The 22,341-nt window shown below is 44.7% G+C and overlaps 1 protein-coding gene across 3 annotated transcripts; it reads left to right on the forward strand.

Moving 5' to 3' along the window:
* The first annotated feature begins 4,082 nt into the window (after positions 1 to 4,082).
* LOC123155664 (uncharacterized) lies at positions 4,083 to 21,917 on the forward strand. 3 transcript variants are annotated; one of them, XM_044573817.1, is made up of 16 exons: positions 4,088 to 4,236; positions 6,238 to 6,418; positions 7,100 to 7,361; positions 7,567 to 7,786; positions 7,880 to 8,006; positions 13,736 to 13,948; positions 14,263 to 14,685; positions 16,310 to 16,333; positions 16,433 to 16,494; positions 16,601 to 16,655; positions 17,055 to 17,091; positions 17,186 to 17,517; positions 17,602 to 17,733; positions 17,822 to 17,967; positions 21,375 to 21,446; positions 21,592 to 21,917. In XM_044573817.1, exons 2-16 carry the CDS (start codon positions 6,278 to 6,280, stop codon positions 21,746 to 21,748), a joined length of 2,403 nt encoding a protein of 800 aa, XP_044429752.1. In that variant the 5' UTR covers positions 4,088 to 4,236; positions 6,238 to 6,277; the 3' UTR covers positions 21,749 to 21,917. The 3 variants fall into 3 exon arrangements, with proteins under 3 accessions (XP_044429754.1, XP_044429752.1, XP_044429753.1); XM_044573818.1 differs by having other exon boundaries at positions 16,313 to 16,333; XM_044573819.1 differs by lacking the exon at positions 6,238 to 6,418 and having other exon boundaries at positions 4,083 to 4,236.
* The last annotated feature ends 424 nt before the right edge of the window (positions 21,918 to 22,341 follow it).

The raw sequence follows: 22,341 nt of genomic DNA on the forward strand, positions 1-22,341 counted from the left end.
CTCTCAGACGACCCTGCAACCAAATAACGAAGAGTCTCTTGTGTACCCAACACATCAAATACAATGGTAATTTGTATAGGTGCCCTAGTTCGGTGAAGAGATGGCAATTAAAGTGTAGTAATGATAGTAGATATTGATTTTTATGACAGGAACGATAAAAAAAAGCAAGGTAGCAATTGATAAAACAGAGCACAAACGATATTGCAATGCTTGAAAATGAGGCCTAAGGTCCGTACTTTCGCTAGTGCAATTCTCAACAATGCTAATATAATTGGATCATATAGCCATGCCCCAACGTGCGACGAAGAATCACTCCAAAGTTCCTATCCAGTGGAGAACATAAGAAGAAAATGTTTGTAGGGTACGAAACCACCTCAAAGCTATTCTTTCCGATTGATCTATCTTCGTACTAAAATAGAACCAAAGCAAATTCAGATTCATAATACTCAATCCAACACAAAGAACCTCAAGGAGTGCCCCAAGATTTCTACCGAAGAAACAAAGACAAGAACGTGCATCAACCCCTATGAATAGATTACCCCAATGTCACCTCGGGAATCCGCGAGTTGAGTGCCAAAACATATATCAAGTGAATCAATACGATACCCCATTGTCACCACGAGATAGCTTCGACACAGGTTTCCGAACCACGATCATGATGGCAAACTTTTTCTTCCGCAAGTTCGACAATTTATTTAGTCAATGCTTGAGAGTCTGGATCCTCCTCGTCCACCAGTTTACACATCAACATCATGTCACCATCATCTCCTTGCTGGGCAGTGAGCGCCTTCTGCTTCGTCTCGCAGTCAGCCTTGAAGTGACCGAGGAGGTCACAGTTATAACATCTCACTTTCCTGATGCCAATTTTCTCCTTGGTGGTGGTGCAGCCTCATCGCCTGGGTCGTCATCCGATTCGGTGACGTTCTTTGTCGCCGAGCGCTGCTTCCACTTCTTCTTGCCGCTGCTTGTGGATCCGCCTCGCTTTTCCAGGGCGATCCACTGCGCCTTTGTGAGCATCACAAGTTCGTCGTTCTTCCCGTCCCCAAGACTGTACGGCATCCGCTCATCATGAGCTTTGTACCGTCCAACGAGATCGTCGATGGAGAGAGTCACGAGATCAACGCACTGCTCTGATACCAATTGTTGGCCCGGTCCCGACGCCGAGTACTTCCGGCGACGGTGATACGACCGATGACGAACGACGATGACGAACGAAGCTCGCTGACGAACTCAACGAAGTGCTTTACGCCGAGTTGCACCGTAGTACAAACCTAGCCTCTTGCTATTGATTAGACACCTCAATTGTACTAGTACTAGTCTAACCGGAATTGCTTTACCGATCTAGCTATGTCACGTAACCAGCACAAGGCAAGAATCGATCTGATGGCCACAGGTACGTATCGTACCTGATGTTTTTCTTTATTGCTTCCCACGGTACAGCTTACAAGGGGTATACACACGTATATATAGTACCTAGGACCGATCTAATCTAGCCTACTCGGATAGATGTTCTAATCCTAGTACTAACAGGTGACTGCTCCGTGTGCGAGCCGGACACGGCAACTAAGAGTTGGGTTTAATTCCAACACCCTCTGTGCTCCGTTTGTTTGAGAGCTTAAGTGCCGAACTGGTGATTCTTCTTTGTGTCGAACTGGCGCAGACCTTAATGGACGTGGTGTTGTTGAATTGGTGATGCTTCTTTTTGTTGACTAGTAGGGACCTTGAGATATTAAGTGGTGAACTAGTGATCCTTGAGACCTTGAATTTATATAGAATATTATGATGCATTATATAACTAGTGTTGGTGCTTTATATATAAAGCGGATGGGAAACCCTTTTTCGTATATAGAATATTATGTGGTGAATTGGTCTCTGTTGTAGACCTCTCTTGCGCTGGTTATGTCTGAATTTCTACTGAAGATCCCCTGTTTTCTGCAGAAAATCCTCTGTTTCTAAGACAAATATGCACATATACTAATTGGCGTTTGGGAGGGTCAGCCGCTAAACACGCGATCTTAAACTTTGAACACTAGTGATACTGGTGGCCGAGACATCCTTGCTTAGCACGAACAACTTTGGGCACCAGTGCTGATCAAGGATGCAGCTCCTCTGACGTGCCATTGGCCCACTGAAATATGGACCGGAGCCCAAACTTCAGTGGCCAACGTCAGGGTGCAGGTAGTACGTCGCCAGCGGAGTGGCAACTCTTTGTGGGATTCCTCACACATGGAGTACTTTACAGGTGAGCTACATTTGATAATGTGGAAAGCAAATGCTAGCAACCTTTATCCACGTGTAGACTATATTTTTCTTCTGTTTGGCCATCCGATGGACCACAAGCATCAAAGAAATGTTTTTAAAGTACTCCACTACTAAAGCTTACGCTAGATCTAACCTAGAATTAGGAGCCAGTACGAAAAGCTGTGTCATTTGTTTAGCAGGATAGACCGACCATTGAGGTCGTTGTTTCTGACGCTGTTTGATTAACCAAGAGAGGAATCTTAGGCCCCCATTCAGTGGATGGATATTCTTTACGCGTAGCATTGTACTCCTAGGCATCAATCAATTGGATCATACGAGGACGCATCGTGAACCTCCTGACATGGTCATGCTGCGCACTAAGGACGTGTTTTTCTAATATATATGCTTCAACCCCGGGCCATTTAAAAAAACACAACCCAATGAGGACAGTCCCATGCGAGGTTCAGGTTTCTTTACCTGTAATGCAGAGGAGGCATCCAAGAAGTTGCCAACTCAATCCCTGCAAGACTAGCAGCCAGTAGGTAGGAGTAATAAGCAAACAAAGAAACAAGAAAGGTAATAAAATGATGGTGGTGATAAAGGTTTTGGATGCAAGGGGTAAACCACTAAACACGACACATCGAACAAAAAGATACTGATTTTTTCCAATCACTTATTGAACAACATACTAAGAAGTGGTGTAGTTGTAAAACTTTGCCCGCCATATTGGCATTTCGAATCCCAGGTGCTTAAACATTTTCTATTTTTAGATACGCATGTTGAAAATAAGGTGGACATCCTTGAGACTGCTTGCAGCGCCAGCAAGTTGCATGTAACCTTAGGATCAACATGAGAGCTGATATACGTATGATCAAATTCTGTATGATGTTTGTACGACAAGACTCATCTCGTGTGATGGACCCAGACCTCAAGGAAACGGGTCTGTCTCTTGTCGTACAAATCATATGACAGTTGAGGAGGAATCTTGAGCTGCCGGAGAATGCCTGCTCCAGTATGTTATATAACATTAAACTCACCGGCCTTAATTATCCATCAGAACTGAAATAAGTCATGCTGAAGGGTACGAATCTCAAAGCAGTCAAGGACTCAAGGCACACCTTGAGAGCAAGCTTGTGAACCATCCAAAGATACCTACTATGAAGGTGGAAGAACTACCATGTTCCTCCTAAAATGTACTCCCTTCATCCCACAATATAAGATCTTATTAGGACGGAGCAAGTGCCATATATTCTCTTTAACTTCCTTTTCTTTTCACCTACCACTGCCTCGATCCACTGTTTGCAATCTGACGTGTATTTGTGCATTTCTTTTGTACACGGGTTATGTTTCATTGGTTATAAACATGTTTCTGGTCATTCATATCTTGCATTCCTGCGTGTAAAGCTGATCGTCTCCTCTTGCAGTGTAGTGCTGCTGTTGTCCTCTTGCAATGTATTCTCCTCCCCTGCCTCTACATATTCTAGATTTGTGCATATAATGGTGCTCATTTCATGATTTTACTGATTAATTAAACCCTCTTGAAAGGAGGGTTTGTTTACATGCAACCAAATAAGATGCTCTCAAATTGCCCATATTTTAGTGCTCACCTACCGCTGCACCTTTGAACTATCACATGCATTGTCCTCTTATGAAGTTGTTAAATGTTCTGTTCATGTCGTCTTTTTCCCTTTTCCTTCTCAAGATGCGCTTGAAACTTTAAGCTACACCGAGACAACCGTGGTTACCTAGGCTGGATTTGTCGGCCTTCACGTGTATCACCCTAATCTGACGATGTTAATTAATAAATATCTATAGATCTTACCCTTACTTAACGTCTCGTCTTGCAGCTCTCTTCATTTCTATGTATGCAACCCCAAGACCTCTCCTCCTTTCAACGTATGCAACCTCAACCTGATCCAGTCTTATCTTCCTGCGCCTCTCGTCTACTCGGATGTTCCTTGAGTAACTAGCTGGATCCCCAAACAGATCCTCCAGGTCAGTGATCCGGTCTTTTGTAATCAAATAGGCTTCAAATTTACAGTTTGTATATTTCCTTTTGGGTTATATCATGAAATTTTATGGCTGTGTGCATTCTTGTGATGTCGAGGCTGGGGTAATCCTCCTTTTGAAAAAAGGTAATGACATTTTTCAGATCTGAGGAACAGATGAAACTCGAGTTATTAAGTAGCTTGTTAATTAATAGCAGGATATACAATTGTTATGCAGGACATGCGCATGAATTTCTGCTACACCAAGGCTATTTAGAAAGTACTCCCTCTGTACCGAAATACTTGTCAAACAACAAGTATTTAGGTACAGAGGGAGTATGATATTCTTAGAATAAACGGAAGAGAGGGATTAATTGGAAGGGTGGACTACTACTACGCTAGCTAATGTTTATGCATGTGTTCCTAAGAAATAATTCCAGGCCCGGGGTGCCAGTGGGCTAGCGCCGCCCGTGTTCCTCATTCGGTCGGAGAGTCAGCAGGCGTGGCGTGCTGTCTATCCCGTACTGCTCGTGCTAGTTCTTCTGTATCTTCGCCGAACAGTCCCTGCTCCGCCAACAGAATTAAAATAATTTCATGGGAGCGCCAAAATTAATTGGGTGCCTAACAAGATTTTGACTAATTGGACCATCTATTCTTGCGTTAACTGGATTTTTTCTTTCTGACAATCCCTCTCCCTCATATCCCTGTAGTCTTCTTCTTCCTCGCACACCCGTCGATCCACCTGCTGCCACCGGTTGAACCATAGTCAGTGTCGCTGCTGCGCCGCTTCGATCGCCTTGCCCTGCCCGAGCCACACCTAAGGTGCATTGCCCAATTATTCTGCTATTCTCCTTATCTCAAAGTTCAGGTTCCTGAATATTGTATGTTTAGGGAATGATTACATTAGCTGCATTTCAAATTAATTGTTATGGAACAAGTTAGAGTCCCACAACTAACTTGATTCTATAGTGATGAGCGCATCAAAGGCCAGTAACCTCAAATAATAAGTCTTCGATAAAGAGTTTTATTTTATTTTTCTCCTTATATTCGTGAATCTATTTCTTATTTACTTATATTATGAACAGTACAAGGCAACAACCTTTTATTTTGCATGCATGTCTACATAGCCCAACCATATAGCTAACTTCATATTTTTGTTGTGCAAATACGGTCCTAATCGCGTATGGATAGGAAATCAACATTGACTTGGCGTGCCAGCGTGGCATGGGGCCTGCTGTCAACGACTTGAAGCGTGTGGCGTGTTTTTTTGGCACTTAAAATGTTTAAAGAATATGAAAAATATAGAGTTGCAGCTATATTTAAATTATTCAAACTGATGAATGTAAACATTTACTAAATATTTATGAATATTCACTTTTGACTTATATTCAAAACAATTATCTAATTTAAATATTAGCACGACTGAATATTCATATTAACATTTTAAATCTTCAACTACCTATTTTTAATTATACAAACATCAAATTATACAAATATGCGCATGATTATTGAAATGTTTGTAGAACTAAAATAACATTTATGAATTGTAATGCTAAAACTATTTGTATTTCTTATTATACAAATATTTTTATAATTTCACAAATATTTTACATATATATGTATAATTTTAAAATTATATGTGAACAGTTTGCCATCTTTGTATTCTAGAGGATTTTGGAGCTTGGCTTTGTACATGACCTGCCTTGGCTCTTGTTTGCAGGTGCATAAGCTTTAAGATGATGCACATAAAGTAATTTTCTAGGATTTCTTAAATAGCACAAGTATCTAAAGCATAAACTCAGGCACCCACCATTACACTGCACATTTGCATTTCCTTATTACATTTAAAGAAGATTACAGAAGCATCATTGGAAGTTTAAATATTGCTGTCATAAATATTGGTTGGCGCAGAAATTATTTACTATAGACATTTTTGTTTGTAGAATGACCATATCCTGCCTTAAATAACGCTAATTTGGAACAAACATCTTTTTGTTATTGGTCATAGTGGATAGTGTGAAATTGATTGCACATCAGATACATCATACATGGATCATGAGGTCCTGGAGCGTATACTTGATGGAAGAGAAAATCCGACAAATCTATCACTCTCACTTTTGAAGGATATCACTGAAAATTTCTCAGAGGATCGAGAAATCGGCCATGGTGGATTTGCAACTGTTTATAAGGTAAAATTAATTTTTACCACAGATTAGGCATAGGTCATCTAGATATCTCCCTTCGGAATTATTATATTGACTTGAGCAGTATTTGGTGTACGGAAGTATGTTAATACTCAGTGTTACAACCTAGTAAAAATATCACTGTATATACAGATGTTACATACATCTTCAAGATGTCACTTATTTTAATTTTAAAGGCGTACCCAGTGCTCAAAGCTTCCACACAAGGTGGGGGTATGGGGATGGGAATATCTAGACAGCCTTAACCATCTCGCAAAAAAAAGATAGAACTTGATTTACTTATTTTTGGTATATACTCCTGTATATTGTAGTCAGTCAATCAGGCAGATACTTTGGGTGGTCTATTGCGAAATTTGGTTTCCAAGATAGAGAGAGAGTGTCACGATGAGAGTGCAAGATTAGACGGACGCACACATGCATTAATTGGGAAAAATATGTGCCTCCTTAAGTTGACTAGGGAGTTTCATATTTTTTCTTAGCATGTGCGTATGGTCGAGCTGAGTGCAGCGTATTTCCACCGAGTTTGTGTACTTTGCGCTCTGTCAAAGAAAAAAGGAGCTGTGTCCATTAAGTGTTGTGTACCAAACTTTCAGTACTATCTTTCATGCACAACATATTCAAATTCAGCTAAAAGCTTTTAAAAGGCTTACAATAGAAGTTAAACAGGGAGTGCTCCCGAATGGGAACGTTGCGGTAAAGAGGATAAAGAACAGTCATTCAATCAAGGAGACATTGTTTTATCACGAAGTTGACAGCCTGTTGAACATTGAACATGAAAATATTATACGGTTTCTTGGCTTCTGTGCTAGCACAGATCAGACGGCAATAAAAATTGAAGGATTGAAACAACATATTTATGCCGAGGTACGAGAAAGACTACTCTGTTTTGAGTATGTCAGCAATGGAAGCCTGAGAAAGTACATTACAGGTACGTCATTCTTTCATGTGATAGAACTCTTATCTTTACCTATTTGTCCTTTTCCTTTTTAACTTACGTTTCGATACATTTTACCCACAGTCAAGAAGTGAGATAGACTGAAAACAATTTTAAGGGTCACTAATTGTGCAATCTAGCATGCATCAATTAAATGTTTGAAACTTTGGTGGCTCAATGCTACTTTTCCATTATGCAGATGAATTAAGGGGACTTAAATGGAACACACGTTATGAAATAATTAGAGGCATTTGTGAAGGTTTGTACCATCTGCACCATGAAAAGAAAATATACCATATGGATATGAAACCTGAGAATATACTGCTAGACAATGATATGGTTCCGAAAATCACTGATTTTGGTTTATCGAGACTCGATGAGAAGTCACAAACCATGAGTGAAGTCCGTCTTGGATCACTGTAAGCTATGCATCAAAACTATCTAACTTTCTTGACATTTACTCTCATATTTTCTGATGTTATAATGCACTGAAATACTGGCCTTTTATGTAGTGGATACTGTGCTCCAGAATACCTATTTCAGGGAAAGATGTCATTCAAATCAGACATATTCAGTTTGGGAGTTATAATTATTGAACTAGTGACAGGACAAAAGGTGATCCCCAAGAATAAAAACAATGTAAGAGGTTTTTAACTCGCCTTGCTGGCAATTTTTTTTTCAACTGTCCGAACTTTCTACCTTGCATATTTGTTGCCATTTACTAATCCTACTTAATTTGCATTTTATAGTATTGGGTGACATAAATAACCAGTTAAATAATACTCCCTCTGTAAAGTAATATAAGATGCTTTAGGTCACCAAGTTAGTGACCTAAAACATCTTATATTAGTTTATAGAAGGAGGACATATTGGAAAAGAAGGACAAGCTACACATGGAAGTAAACTCTGTACCAAATGGTGATATTGAGTTACACATTACTTGTATGAAGATCTTGGAAATTGAATGGCTCTAAGAATTTTAATTTCAGCCATGTGGGCCCCGACTCACCGGCCATGTCCCTCTCTAGCTTCCTGAACTCTCTAAATCATGTGCAGTATACCACACTAGGAAATACCCACGCACATGTTTCTTTTCCTCCTAGAGAACTCAAGTTGTGAGTTGTGCGTGTTGTTCATTCTATTTTTTACAAGACAACTACAAGAGAGTAGGCTGCTCCTGGACATTCATATATAAGGAAGACTGGCCTGGTTTACGAAGAAACCTAGGCCAGAAACCATATAGAGTTTGGTTGATTAAAGGACGACCATACAAAACCTTGACAAGAGAGACAAACCCCCTAGCTAAACTAGGCTAGAAGTGTCATATGAAAAATACAAACACTACCAACCCAATGCCACCAGCTTTTTGAATCACTCATGCCCTCTTGAAATTAAAACGCCATCACCGGTCCAAGCTAACCTCCACTGCCGAATTGATTGTCATCTGCAATGGGTTGTGAGCTTGTTCTTTTGCAACGTCTTCAAGGAAGAAAACGGCACACATGCGCAATTTTGCTGGCATTAACCGAACATGACCACCCGCCGAACCTTGGGGAGGGTCTTGCCAAACCAAGTATACATGTTTACCTCAAGATCGAACATCTCCAACATGGGATATGAAGACTGGAAGGGGAAGCGTGGTGCCAACGAGAGGGTTCCCGGGCTCGTCTCCTACCGCAGATCCGACATCTCCGACATGGAAGACCAAGACGGTTGTGAAAATGTGAGGGATGACGGTGACGATGGTGGTGCCCGGTAGCTACAACTGCTTCTTGTCCCCGTGGAGTGGCATCCACACAATAATGGTGTTCCGGTCAGCTACCAGACGAAAAAGGATGGCCACAGGTGCGGCACAGGCTGGGTGGCCAGTGGGCTTTTTTAAAGTAACCACCAGTAACCAGTGTGTTTACTCTGCTGATGACGGAAACTCTCCATTGAATTTTAATCACTTGTGGGCGCAAAATGCATTAGTTGTTGGGACAAACCCACCGGCGACATATGCCGAACCGCCCTCCGGCGACGAACGCCGGACGAAGGTAGAAGAAGATGAACAGCATTTTCCGGCGACGAACGCCCCGGCCGCCGAACGGCCTGTATGTTGGCTTCTATTCAACTCAACTACCCAAACACACATACATGGAGGTACACACGCACACACGCAGCACAACCCTGGAAGAACTCTCACATCGTCCGGGCGCATACCACGGTCCCGACGGAGACTACATCTTCCTTAGGCCCCTCCCCCTCGGCTCTGCAACAGACCGGCACCGTGGCGCGGCAACAAACCGGCGCACTACATCAGTACACAGCAGGGCTTTTTATACCCGGCTGCTCACACGCACGCACGGCCTGAACTCTCGGCCACTTAACCCATGCACACACTAACTACCATGACGCCACACCGGCCAGTACCTCCATGCACTAACCAACTCAGCTAACATGCAGACTAGAATCGCTCAAGCCTTAGCCCACTAACTAACCAGCCATGCATGCACGTAGATGGAATCCCGGGCGATACGCACGAACGTGACTCGGCCAGGTCGCCATACCACGCCGTGATCAAGATTAGTGCTGGCATTAGTGGCGTGTTTTAGGTGCCCGGAAGTGAAGTATGAATTCATAGTATAGCTAGTGTTAGCGTAATCTTATCTCCAGTGCAGTTTGGTAAGTGTTAAGTAAGTTAGTGTTTGAGTTCTACCACTAGCCGTAGTACTTGTCCAACGAGTATTCTTGGAGGCATGGATTCTAAACAGAGGTCGTATTAGAATTAGTTTTTCTTCTATGGTTGCACAAAGTTGATATATGGCCATGTGTCTTTTTGTAGAGCTTAGGAATTGTAGCACCACGTTGACCTTTCGGTACTCTGAGGCTCGTGTGTTAATTTTAATAATATGAGCCGTATGCATCTTTCTGATGCAGAGGCTGGGGTATGGCCCTTTTTCCAAAAAAAGGAATTGTAGCACCACGTGAATGTGGTGTGCCCGAGTCTAGAGGCCGGGCATGTTTAGTTTGCCGAGTTTGAGTGGTATTGTTGCTGATCAGGTTGGTGTGTATATATGTATTGTAAAATTCCTTAGTACACCTAAGCTCTACGACAACACCCTCAGAAGGGAGAACGGTGCAAAGTGTCGCCGCTACCGGGCCCGAAGTGGGCAAGGATATTCACCCAGAACCCTAGCATGCAGAGGAAAAACACGGCGACATCTCCAAGAAGATAGCGGCACCCACAGGTGTTCCTGCCGCCGGCCCCAAAGCGCGGAGTTTTCACTTGGTAGCTCACTCGTGCCACCATGAGGCACCCAAAACATCTGCGACAAGACCAGTCCTCCAGATCCGTATTTGGGCCTCTCCACTGCCAACGACAGAAGCAAGCACAAGCCACCCACCGCTACACTCCTCGCCATCTAGACGACCAAGAAGCATAGCCACCAGTCCACCACAGTTGTCATGGAGCCTGCCGAGAGGGCACCATGCAAACCGCCACCTAGGGCCGCCGCCCCTTCATCCAAGTCCCGAGTCACCGCCAACCGTCGACATCACAACACACTCACTACAGTAGGAGAAACGAAAGACTCATCCTTCACTCCTAGCCCAGCATCAGCCACCGCCCCTGGGTTAACGCTTCCATAGTAGGAGGTGTCGACGACTGCATCCCAGCTAGGCCTAGTGGAGCCAGGGGACCCGTCCCAACAGCTGCCTACGGCAACCGTCGATCAAGGCCCAACACTGTTCCTCCGACCTTGGTCGATTCAAACTCACATGCCGCCACACAACCATGGCCATCAGCATTGAACCGACCTACAACATAGCAACAACAAGGGCACTGACTCGGACTGACGCCGCAATGGAGCAACAAGGAAGGAGAGCACTAACATGAAGGCATACCAATGGGACTAGGTTGCCCCCTGCACTTGCACTCTCTCGAAATAGGCTTTCTTCCCACTCTATATATAAAGCAACAACCCAACAAAGTACACGACCGACCAATACAATATGGTGGGGAGGCTCGCTTACAAAGCAGATCAGAAGATAAAAATGAATCTCAAACAAGCCTAACACCTAGGCGAGGCCCGACTGAAGACACCAAGGCACCACGGCAATGACCCAAGAGGGTGATGGCATGAAGCGTTGTCGCTGCCAAGTCTAAAAAAAATTGACTAGAGTTTTCATCTGGATACCTGGCACAAGGGAAAATCCAGGATGACGTCCTCAGGAAGCAAGTGGCAACCACGGGCGCCGTCGGGGCCGGCGCCGGGAATGCAAAACTTTCACTTAGAAACTCGCCTACACCAAGGAGGGGTCCCAACCACTACCACAATAGAGCCTCCCGCCACTACACCCCTTGCTGCCCACATGACCAGGAGGTGAAGCCACCACCGCCACCATGAAGCCTACCGAAAATCCAACCCTAGAGCCCGACATTCAGGACCACTGCCCCAGTCATACCCCTAGGGGCCACCAGCCATTCACATCACGACCACCCGACCACAATAGTAGAAGCCAAGGGCACCTCCTTTCACCCCTAGCCCGACATCAGCTACCGGGCCTGGGTTGGCGCCTCCTCCATAGAAAGCACCCACACCCGCATCCCCAGCCACCTTGGTGGGTCGAGGGAATACAACCTAGTCACTACCGACGGCCGCCGCCAAATCCGCGGTCCTCCATGTTGATCCATCCGATGGCACAGTAGTTCCCAGAGAGTGAAACTCGGACCGATGCCACATACATGAATCATGCAAGTGGACCATAACGTGAAGGCTTGTGCCATTGTGGACCAAGTCAGCCCAAAACCTGGGAACTGTCGGACATCGCCCACCACCATGGGCCAAAACCACACCACCCCTCGACATTGATGCCAGAACGTGTGGACGCACCTCAATCGTCGGAGATCGCAACGGCCAGGTAACGCAGCCGGCCAACTCCAAGGCAATGCCACCGGGAGGAGCAAAGACTGCCACATCAGATCAGACCTTTTATAATCACATACAGGGACGCCCAAGGCAGTCATTCAGATTCTAACATGTCGATGCCATCAGGCCGCTGGCAAACTGCAAGGCAACACCATTATTGTTCGGCAGCGGCACAAGATAGCCTTATCCTCCCAGGCACCCAACTCACCACCACCTCCAACCTCAATCGAGCTCCGTCGAACAGCCGCCGGTCCCGCCTCCACATGCACTCCGCTGGATGACATGGACCACCGCAAAACAGATTCGCGACGCCCAGACAACAACCGATGGCCATCGCTGACACGGATCATCGCTGCAAGAGAGTAGCGGTTCATTCCGCGGCCAGGCATGTGCAGCTCCACCATGTCAGGTCTGCATCACCCCACTAGGACACACCAGATCCATGCCGCCATAACGGGATCAGCCAGCACGGCTACCCCCACATGGCGCGGGCCGAACCGAAGCACTCCGCCGAGTGTTGCTTTCCATTAGATTGTGATGTGAGAGAATACTTTTGGGAAATAAAGTGAAAAAGGGGTGCGACATGTGCCCTTGGCTATAATTTTTGTGTGTGCATGTGTTTGTTATCTTTGATGTGATCAATAAACCACTAGTGAGAGGGCCAAATTGCTGCCAACCTGCAGAACCAAGCCATAATTCCATGCGACAGTAATGGTATACGAACCAACCGGATCTGAGCAAAAAGAGCAACCATCACCTTTCTACCCTAAAGATCAACCTTTGTTCATGGCCGCCACTACCACCACCACCACAACAACTATGGCCTTAGCCTCCACCATTAGCTACAGCACCCCGCATAGAAGAGACACAGAGAGGTCACAAGTAGGAGATGGTCCTGCAAAAGCACAAAATGGTGATTCGGAGCAAGCAATCAGGGCATGATGAAACTGTGGCAACCTTCAGGCGTATCCCCATGCATAGTTGGTGTCTTTGTTCTGCATCAGCCATCATGGTTTCAAAAACCGCCATGCATGTCTGGCGTCGACTCTACTCTGGACCGTCTATTTATGACATAGCTTTTGCACCGAAATGCTATTTTGAGAATGGAGATACTCTAATTTTCGCACTTGCATCGTTCTTCTAGATAAAAGAAAAACTTTCCAGCCCTGCATTGAAAGATACACAACCACATTTACACCATCCTATACATGTAAAGAAAGTAATTTGCACAATAAATAAAAACACATGATTCCCCATACTTAAACTACCACTTTAAAATCTTCAAGAGTTTTTATATAAAGCAACAATATCCAAAAGCTGGAATCAATACCCACACATTCACTACATGCTAACGTGTGAGCACCTCATCTAACTTTGTACGTATCATAATTCTATTACATGAGATTATTGGTTAAACATTTTGTCTTATTCTATATGTCATCTTTTATGGAATGACAGGTATTTAGGAGATGGAGGCACAGATGGAGGAAAACAGGGAAGGAAACACAGTTGGTTTACCAACAAGTATCAAAATGCATGGAAATTGGGTTACTTTGTCAGGAAATTGACCCGTCCGAACGACCTTTTATATGGGATATCATAGATGATATCAGACAAGTGGAATGTGTCAATGGGTCAATTAGAAATGTCTCTGAATATAAGTTTGGACAGGCAAGCTCGTATGCTCCCCTAGAAGTACAAGTTATCTATGGACGACTCTCCCTAGTTGTCTCCGTCTTATGTTATACACAGTGGTGGAGCTACAGTCCAGCCAGCCACGGCAGCTGCCTGGGCTCTGGAGTGGATCCTCATTCAACCCACTGCATTAAATGAAGAACTAATGAATATTTTCAATGGGAAAATGGTCGGAAGCCTTTGTGCTTTGTCGAAGCTCTCTCACCGAGTGGGCTCCATCACTAGTTATGTAACACATATATCATTTGTCCCAAAAAATGTAACATTTTTGTTCTTCTTTTTTCTTGCAGATAAGCCCTTACTCGGAGGACGACGATATGCTTGGAATTGACCCGCTCGAACTACATTTTCCTTTCCAGCTTAACAAACAGATGGCATGCACCATTCAGATAACCAACGAGACGGGCTCTTACATTGCCTTCAACGTCGAAGATATGAACCCTCTGTCATACTGTGCACAACCGCAGAAAGACATTATACCACCACGATCCAAGTGTAATGTCGAAATAACAATGCAACCGCAGGCCAAGGCACCGAGAGATCATACCAACGAATTCACTGTTTGGAGCACCAAAGTGAATGATGGCCTTGCCATTGAGGATATGGCTACAATCAAGTTTATTAAAGAGGCAGCCAACGTGGTTGATGACGTGAATTTGGATGTGGTTTTTGACGTCAGTGAGCCACAAGAAGCAAGAAGCAAGAAGCAAGTGGTGAGTTATCTAAAAATACTAACTTGCAATACTTACTCTATTCAATTAGTGTCCCGTGCAAATGATCTTTTGTTGTAGTTAGAGTGCCAAATTGATAGACATTCTGATCAAAATATATTTACTTACGCTTTGTTGTAGAACTGAACTTTTTTGTTTTGTGAATGAAATTGGGGAGATATCGCTTTCTTCAACAAATAAAATATCGCCCAGAACAAATACATTTTAAGATTATTTTAATATAGAGTACCGCAATATAATCAGTAGATTAGGTTGGGTTACGCATCTTTTCCTTTTTATTTTCATGTAGTATTAAATCAACAATAAAAAATAACTGTTGTGTTGAGAAGTCAGAATTTTGTTTGTTGACAAGTCTCACCAGTTGTGTGCGTGTGTGTGTATCAGCACGTGATACAGCCACCCAGACACAGGTGAGATCTGTAAACTAAGAAAGAAAAGCTATTTGCAAAAGCTATGTATGGTTAATTATTTGCTAGTAAAAATGAAATTTGTGGGTAGTGAATAATGGTGCAAGTAAGAGTAACAACATGGCAGAAATTTAATTAGTACAAATGTCAAAATGGGCAAGGGCAGCATACTATACTCCCTCCATTCCTAAATATAAGTCATTATATACGGAGCAAAATGAGTGAATGTACACTCTAAAATATGTCTATATGCATTCATATGTAGTCCTTATTAAAATCTCTAAAAAAGACTTATATTTAGCAACGGAGGTCGTATATAACAGGTCTAACGTTTCGAGTCAACAATGTTTCACTCAGCCGGTAAAAGTGAACTATTGGTTAGCAGGGGTGTTTCATCCTTGTTTGATCAAAGCTGTACATTACCATATAATGCACCAGAATTGGGTGGGGTTGAGAGCTCGTCCAGACGAGAGGGTGCGGCCAGGATGAAGCTCCGCGGTGTGGGAGCCCTTGGCGCGGTCGATCTTGGCATCCGTAGCACCGCTCGGTATCCAGCTTGTTGCTACTCGGTATGCGTGGATAGGTCAGTGTTGCCCGCCACCGCTGTGTCCCTGGTGACGCCGATCGATCGAGTCCTTGAGAAACCTTCGCTTACAACCTACTTCTCATATCTTTTGCTTTTTTTCCCATACGACCATTAGTCCGACAACCTAATTATCTCCGCATGCGCGAGCATGATATCTTCCTCCCAGAGCCCTTCGTGCTAGTTCGGACACCTACCACGTGGACCTTGATCCCCAAGTTCTGTAGGTGGCCTCAGCCATATAGCCGAGCAATGCCCGGCGTGCAGGCACATGCATGGGCGTCCCTACTAGTGCTAGCACTGCCGGTCGCTCATGCGGGTTAGTTGGCTTGTGGGTGGTTGCCTTGGCACGATGATTCACGGCAAATCAGTGTTATGTGTCACGACATTGTTCCAATAGTGGTGGTTTTGTGTCAAAAAAACAAAAGATGGTTCCTTCTAATTTACTCTACTGTGTAAGATAGATGATTCGAGATGATCAAGGTAGAAAGAGATCCCAACTATATTCATTTGAGTGTAATTGGGTTGTGGCATTGGAAAGTTGCTGCTTAAATGACAGGTCGAATTGTACTGATGCTTCCTTTTTTCTGTCATCTTTGATGCATTGACGACATAGCAGACAATCCAACCTTTACTAGAGGTATTAGTTTTCGGGTTTTCATTTTCTTCTCTTCCCAAAACCTTCCATCTTGGTGGTGGTTTGGTTTCTCTAATGTTGACAGGAATCTTGTTTGGTCAGATTAGAGGAGATGATGCAGTCGGTCCGATCTTTTGTATGGATGTGCATCAGACAAAGCCATTGTAAGTGTGTAGGATAATATATATGGGCATTTTAATCTTTAATCTTCCTTTTCAAGTCAGTGCATTGGATGTGATTATCCTGCTTTAACACCTCATTATCATACAGGATTATAACCGGTCACCAATTTGGTGATGTTCAGATTTGGAACTCTGACACGCAGGCACGTTACCTCTATTGCTTCTTCTGCTAGTATTTTGGATAAAGAAAGAAAATTATTGCCGCTGCCCTTTGCATCAGAAAGATGCTCGTGGCCCAAGCATTTACAGTTTTTAAGTACATATATGGATTTTGTTGATTTCCAAATATAGGAGGAAAAGTCTATGGTTGGTGATGGTCAATGGGAGTTGTACCATAATGTTGAAATTTTTGCCCACAGCCAAGAAAACACCACATTATATTGGCAAATGTTTTGGCCTACTTTTTTCCTGTCATAGTATTTCAATTACATTACCATGATTAAATGTAAAGGGTCATCACCAAAAGCTCAATTTTGTTCGCAAATATACCAATATTTTGTTTACATTGAACCAACAAATGACTCATTTATGTTTACTGGCAGAAAGTGGTCGCTTCGATTAAGGTCTCAGAGGAAGTAGGTAAGCTCTATGACTTCTTTATTAACATAATTTTCTTCCACCATATGTACAGTTGTACAATGATATGCTAATCAGACGATTGCCCTCACTGCAGTATCCAAAATAAAATTTGTTGCACGTAAGCAGTGGCTTGTGGCTGTATCTCATGATTGTTTCGTCCATGTTTACAAGTATGAAAAGGAACTCGAAAAGGTCACGAGTTTCAAAGCTCAGGATCGTGATGTCTCCTCGTGTTCATTAGACGTTCATCCAACCCAGCCGTATGTGCTGACAGAATGTGGTACTGAAATAAAGCTTTGGGACTGGGAACGGGGCTGGAGCTGCATACAGACATTCGAAGAACACTCAAATCTTATTAACGAACTAAAATTTAACCCAGAGGACACCAACAGTTTTGCAAGTGCTTCATGGGATAGGACAGTAAAGGTTTTGCTTTCTCTCTCTTATTTGTTTGCTAAGTAACCTTTTTGATGCAGTAACCATTTTCTCTCTCTTATGGTTGGTATTTAGGTTTGGAGTCTTGATTCTCCCAAATCCAAGTATACTCTATGTGGGCATTCAGACAGCGTGCACTGCCAGGATTTCTTCAAGCGTGATGGTCAGCAGTATTTGATTAGTGGCTCTCGTGACAAGACTGCTAAGGTCGGCTATTATGCTGGAAAGTACATTAATACAGCATGTATCTAGCATTTCTAATATATGGGTGCCTTGTTTTTTTAATTCAAAACAGATATGGGACTTGCAGAAGAAGGAGTGTGTTCATACACTCGAACATGAGTGTGACGTCTATTCCGTCTTTGCCCATCCCAGTCTTCCAGTTCTAATTACAGCTACAAGCAATGGTGCTGTTCGTGTGTGGAGCTCCACTGATTTCACGTAAGCACGATACAACCACGCCTCGTCATGTCTCGATACAGCCATCCCTGCGACCGCCGCGCCCGGATCCAGCCTCCGCGCCATCTGCTATCTCCATCCCTCCCGCAAGAAAAAGCAGGAGTGGAACATGAGCCCTTGCAACCTTGCGCCGTTCATCCCGTCCTCACCGCCAGCAGCCCCGTCGGCCACCCTGTCGCCGCCCCGCGTCCCGGCCAGCTCGTTGCCGCCGCCTCTTAAAGAGCTGCCTACTGGCGTGCGTCGTCCTATCGGTCCCTCGTGCGCTGCATGGTCTGATTCGGATCGGGAGCACCTGTCCGCGCCACTGCAGCTAGCGCTAGGACGCCCAGCTGGGTACAGTGTCCGTGCAGGTGCTGGAGGAGCCCCAGGCCAAGCCTGCGCCCGCGAGGCTCCCCGTGCCGGCTGCTCCGACTTCGCCCGTCCTTTGTCCACGCCCCCGTCTTCCCTCCATGGTGGCAGCGACTGCATCTGCCACTCCTGCCGTGCTGCGCACTGGTTCATCATCCGCGTCGGCTCCTGATGTTCCGGCCATGCTGAGAGCCGGCTCTGCAGCCGGTGGCGGCGGTCGCTCCGGTCATCGTCTTTGCAATGCGTCTGACCCCCCACTATTCGTCGACCCTGCATCCTAGACGACCTCCATGCTGCTAGCGGCTGCCTTGCCCAGTGACCCCTTTGGTCCAGACAATGCGGTGGTGACCGTGGCTGTGCAGGATGGGGCTCCAAATGCTCGGTCTGGAGCTTGTCGCGATCGCTCCAGTTGCAGCCTGCACCGTCCATGAAGCCGCCCACTATCGCCGATCTGTCATGCACCATCCCGGTGGCTCTCCTGTGCATCCTGGTTGGTGGACTGGCTTGGATGCATCAGCAGGAAGATGACGCCCGCTGATCCCATGTGCTGCGCACCAGCAGGAAACGTTGGGAGATTGGCACCTCATCACCGGACGCCGCCGTTTTCCATCTACAAAGCCCTTCCGTCGGCTTGCTTCCATTCAGGGGCGGACCTACGTTGGTCCAGCCGGTGTCACTGGACACCGGGTAGAAATCCAGCTTACGTTATGTATAGTACGCAGTTTGGGCCTTGGACACAGGTAAAAACTAAAGCTGGACACCGGTTGAAACGAGCTAGAGAGAGAGAAACACACGGCGAGCACTCAGCGCAGGTGCGGCCCATCCCGCTGTCGATTATTTGGAACCTGACGTGCTCTCTGTACGTACGTGCCTAACATGGGCCGGTTGTGCTGCTGCATGCCCGCTTACACTTAGTGCATGTACAATAGTCTTATTTTAAGTCTTGTATGTGATTTAAAGATGATAAAAAAATTTGTCTACAATGGGTCATCTCTTAGCCTTATCTTCAATAACTAGCAATTCCTAAAAATGTGGTGAGATATATTGTACTAATAGATCACCTCTTGTCTTCTCTTAAATAAGAGAAGATTAGCCTTTTCTTATGAGTTCTCTCTCCTCCACCTCATCATCTATCCTACGTGGCACTCGTAAGATAGTACCGTTGTACATGCCCTTAGTGGCGCGGTCGCCAGTCACCAACCGGCGGTCGGCTAGAAAATGACACCATCCGCCAGCCCCTGTCCTCGCCCGCTTGCCGCTGCAGACCACTAAATAATCGAAGGAAATCGCGGTGGCTCAACGTGTACCTATCTCAAATTCCGGTTACCTAAATTACATGGTTAGAGTTTTCAAATTTATCGGTATTACAATCGAGAATCTGATTGTGATTTGATAATTTTCCTTAGTGATTCACATCTATTTGGAATTTTAGATTATTTCTTGACCATATGCGACGGTAGTAAGATACAATTTTGAATAACTTTTTTGTAGCGGGTATTTTTGAGTAACTTTTAACTCTACAACCGTACAGTTCACTCAATATATATTTTATTTATTGTTTCTATTCTTGCATCCATAGCAGTTGTGCACCTGTGATATTATATTAAGCAGCAAATTATATGGGAATTTTTGTTGCGGTCGCTGATCATTTTTTTTGTTGGTCATCGTATTTGTTTTTATTGTTTGGGTTTCTTATGTTTTATTGTACAGCTTTACATAATCAACGAAAATTTCAAGTAAAATGCTTCATTTTATAAGGATTTATATCGTCGAACATTTTAGGCTGTCGAGTTTGGTGTACACGTGGACACCGGGTGGTTTTTGTTCTGGGTCCGCCCCTGCTTCCATTGCCCCGCCTGCTCCTTCGGCTTGGCTCAGGGATCATTCTTGTAGCGTCTCTCCAAAGGTCATCATGCCCATTCTTGTAGGGACCCAATCCGGTGCAAGGGTTGCCTTCGTTTTGGCCACAAAGTGTGTTTCTGTTGGGCTCAGTATGGTTCTGCTTTTGCCCTACTGCCTGCACTGGAGGTTGTCGCAACATGGGTGGATGTGCAATTGCAGCCCATCATGGCGGAGGAGACTGAGCTGCTTCGCACTGAGCGGGGGTGTTTGTGTAGAGCGGGGGCCGCTCCCGCCAAACTAAAGGTTCTGCTGGTTGTGCCCTCTCTGCTTGAGCTTTCGATTGGGTCTTCCATTGGGGAGGAAGCAAGCCTTTATGGACATCATGTACGTCATCGATGCCTGTGTTGTTGACTGCCTCTGGGTGTGTAGTCATCGACGAGGTCGTGGCTCTAGTGCTGCAAATTATGTCTGAGATGCAGGTGCGTTGTGGGGAGCCCGCTTCACCTCTTTCATTGGTGCTTCTGAAGGAGATAGAGCAGGTGGTGTCGGTGAGTGAAGAGGTTGATGATGTAGGTGCATTAGCACCTAATTACGAGGTGCAACTACCGGGTTCTCCTCTGCCATGTGAGCAACTGTAGGCACTTGAGCCGTCGTGTCGGTTGTACCCGTGCTGAGGATGTTGTGGCAATGGTGTCTGTGAAGGACAAGGTTGATGACATTCTATTTGGGATACAGCTTTGCAGCTTGCTCATGAGTTTGGAGGTAGCCAGCCCTGGATCTGGCAAGACAATTGTGGAGAAAGCAGTCAGGAGGAAAAGCAAGAAGCATGGCGCCACAGCAAAGGCGTCTGTAGCTGCTTGATGGATGTCCTTATGGCCTGGCTTGTCTACATGGATTTGGCTCTTCAGCCCAGGCACTTTTGTTAGGGGTTTCCTTGCCGTGTAGTAGTGTGGGGATTGTTGGTCGTCGCGTATTGGGTATGGTTGTAGGGCTGACCGTCCACTTTTGAGGTTGCCTGCTTTATGAGTAGTCCGCATGTGGTTTGTTTGTGTCGGTTTTTGTCCGATTATCCGTAATTGACTGCCAATTGTCTTCTGCTTAATTAATCGATGAGCCAAATTTTTTGACTCGGTTTCCAAAAAAAATGCTGGTTAGCGCCTCTCTATATATTCTAAAATAGTGAGCTCCATATTTCCCAGGCTGAAGACAAAGCTTGGAGTCATGCTTGGGGTTGGTATTCGTGGTTTCACATGTTTGACGGGGTCAGAAAGGTAATCATCGGTGTTTCCAGTTCTTTTTTTATTGCTGTATTACCCTGTTGTTGTATGCTTAGTTATTTTGATGTTGTACTCCTTTACACTGATTAGGTTTCTTAAAATTCCTGACTAGTAAAGCGTGTACTCTTCAATCTATCAGGGTTGCAGTTGCACAATTTTACACAGTGTCAGTGATGAAAATTGGTGATCAAGAAGGACAAGGTGGTAGTGAAGGCAGCAGCAACGAGAATTCCATAGCAGCAATCGAGATGACTGCTAGTAAGTCTACGCAGTCTATGCTAGCACGTCAACTCTAGCAGGTGGCAACAGCTTTGTGTGCAGAAGGTGACATTTGTTGTCCGCGAGGAGATTGCACTTGCGTGCATCATGACTCGTGACTGAAGCGCATATAAGCGTGTAATTTAACAATCTCATTGCCGGTGATCCATTCATACATTCATAATTGACCTATAGATTGCACGTGAACTAATTTCCTTCCGTTAATTAAAGCACAGTTAGGTAAAGGTAAGCAGCATGCGTGCACATGTTGTGTGCTCGTAAATCTAATTTAGCACACCTCGAGGGGGCAGCCGTCTTTTTAGAAAAAGTTTTTGTCCTCCATCCTGATTAGAAAACCGTCAGCGTCAAGTTTTTGCCGGTCCGATTCATCCACCTTCCCACATGTTGACTGGTTCCTCTGCACTCCTAATATGTTCATCACGTGTTGATTGTGTTTCATTGCAGCCTGTCATCATGTCTCGTCTATATATGAGGTAGTTAGAATTCTCAAAGAAGAAAAGGGTTCAAAATCCTGTCCAAAAGCTAACATATAACCTAACTGGGACAACTAAGCCCCGAGCCTTCGAGCCCAATTTTCAAGCAATCCATTGTTTTGGTCATGTAGGTCGCA

This window comes from Triticum aestivum, chromosome 7B (assembly GCF_018294505.1).
Source record: "Triticum aestivum cultivar Chinese Spring chromosome 7B, IWGSC CS RefSeq v2.1, whole genome shotgun sequence".
In the NCBI taxonomy this organism is placed as follows: Eukaryota; Viridiplantae; Streptophyta; class Magnoliopsida; order Poales; family Poaceae; genus Triticum; species Triticum aestivum.

Bases quoted from the DNA above. Each gene is read 5' to 3' on its own strand.
- LOC123155664 (XM_044573817.1), top strand. From the start codon at position 6,278: ATGGATCATGAGGTCCTGGAGCGTATACTTGATGGAAGAGAAAATCCG. The intron at 16,656-17,054 runs GCACGTTACCTC...GTTTACTGGCAG, and splicing joins TTTGGAACTCTGACACGCAG to AAAGTGGTCGCTTCGATTAA. The intron at 17,518-17,601 runs GTTTTGCTTTCT...GTTGGTATTTAG, and splicing joins CATGGGATAGGACAGTAAAG to GTTTGGAGTCTTGATTCTCC.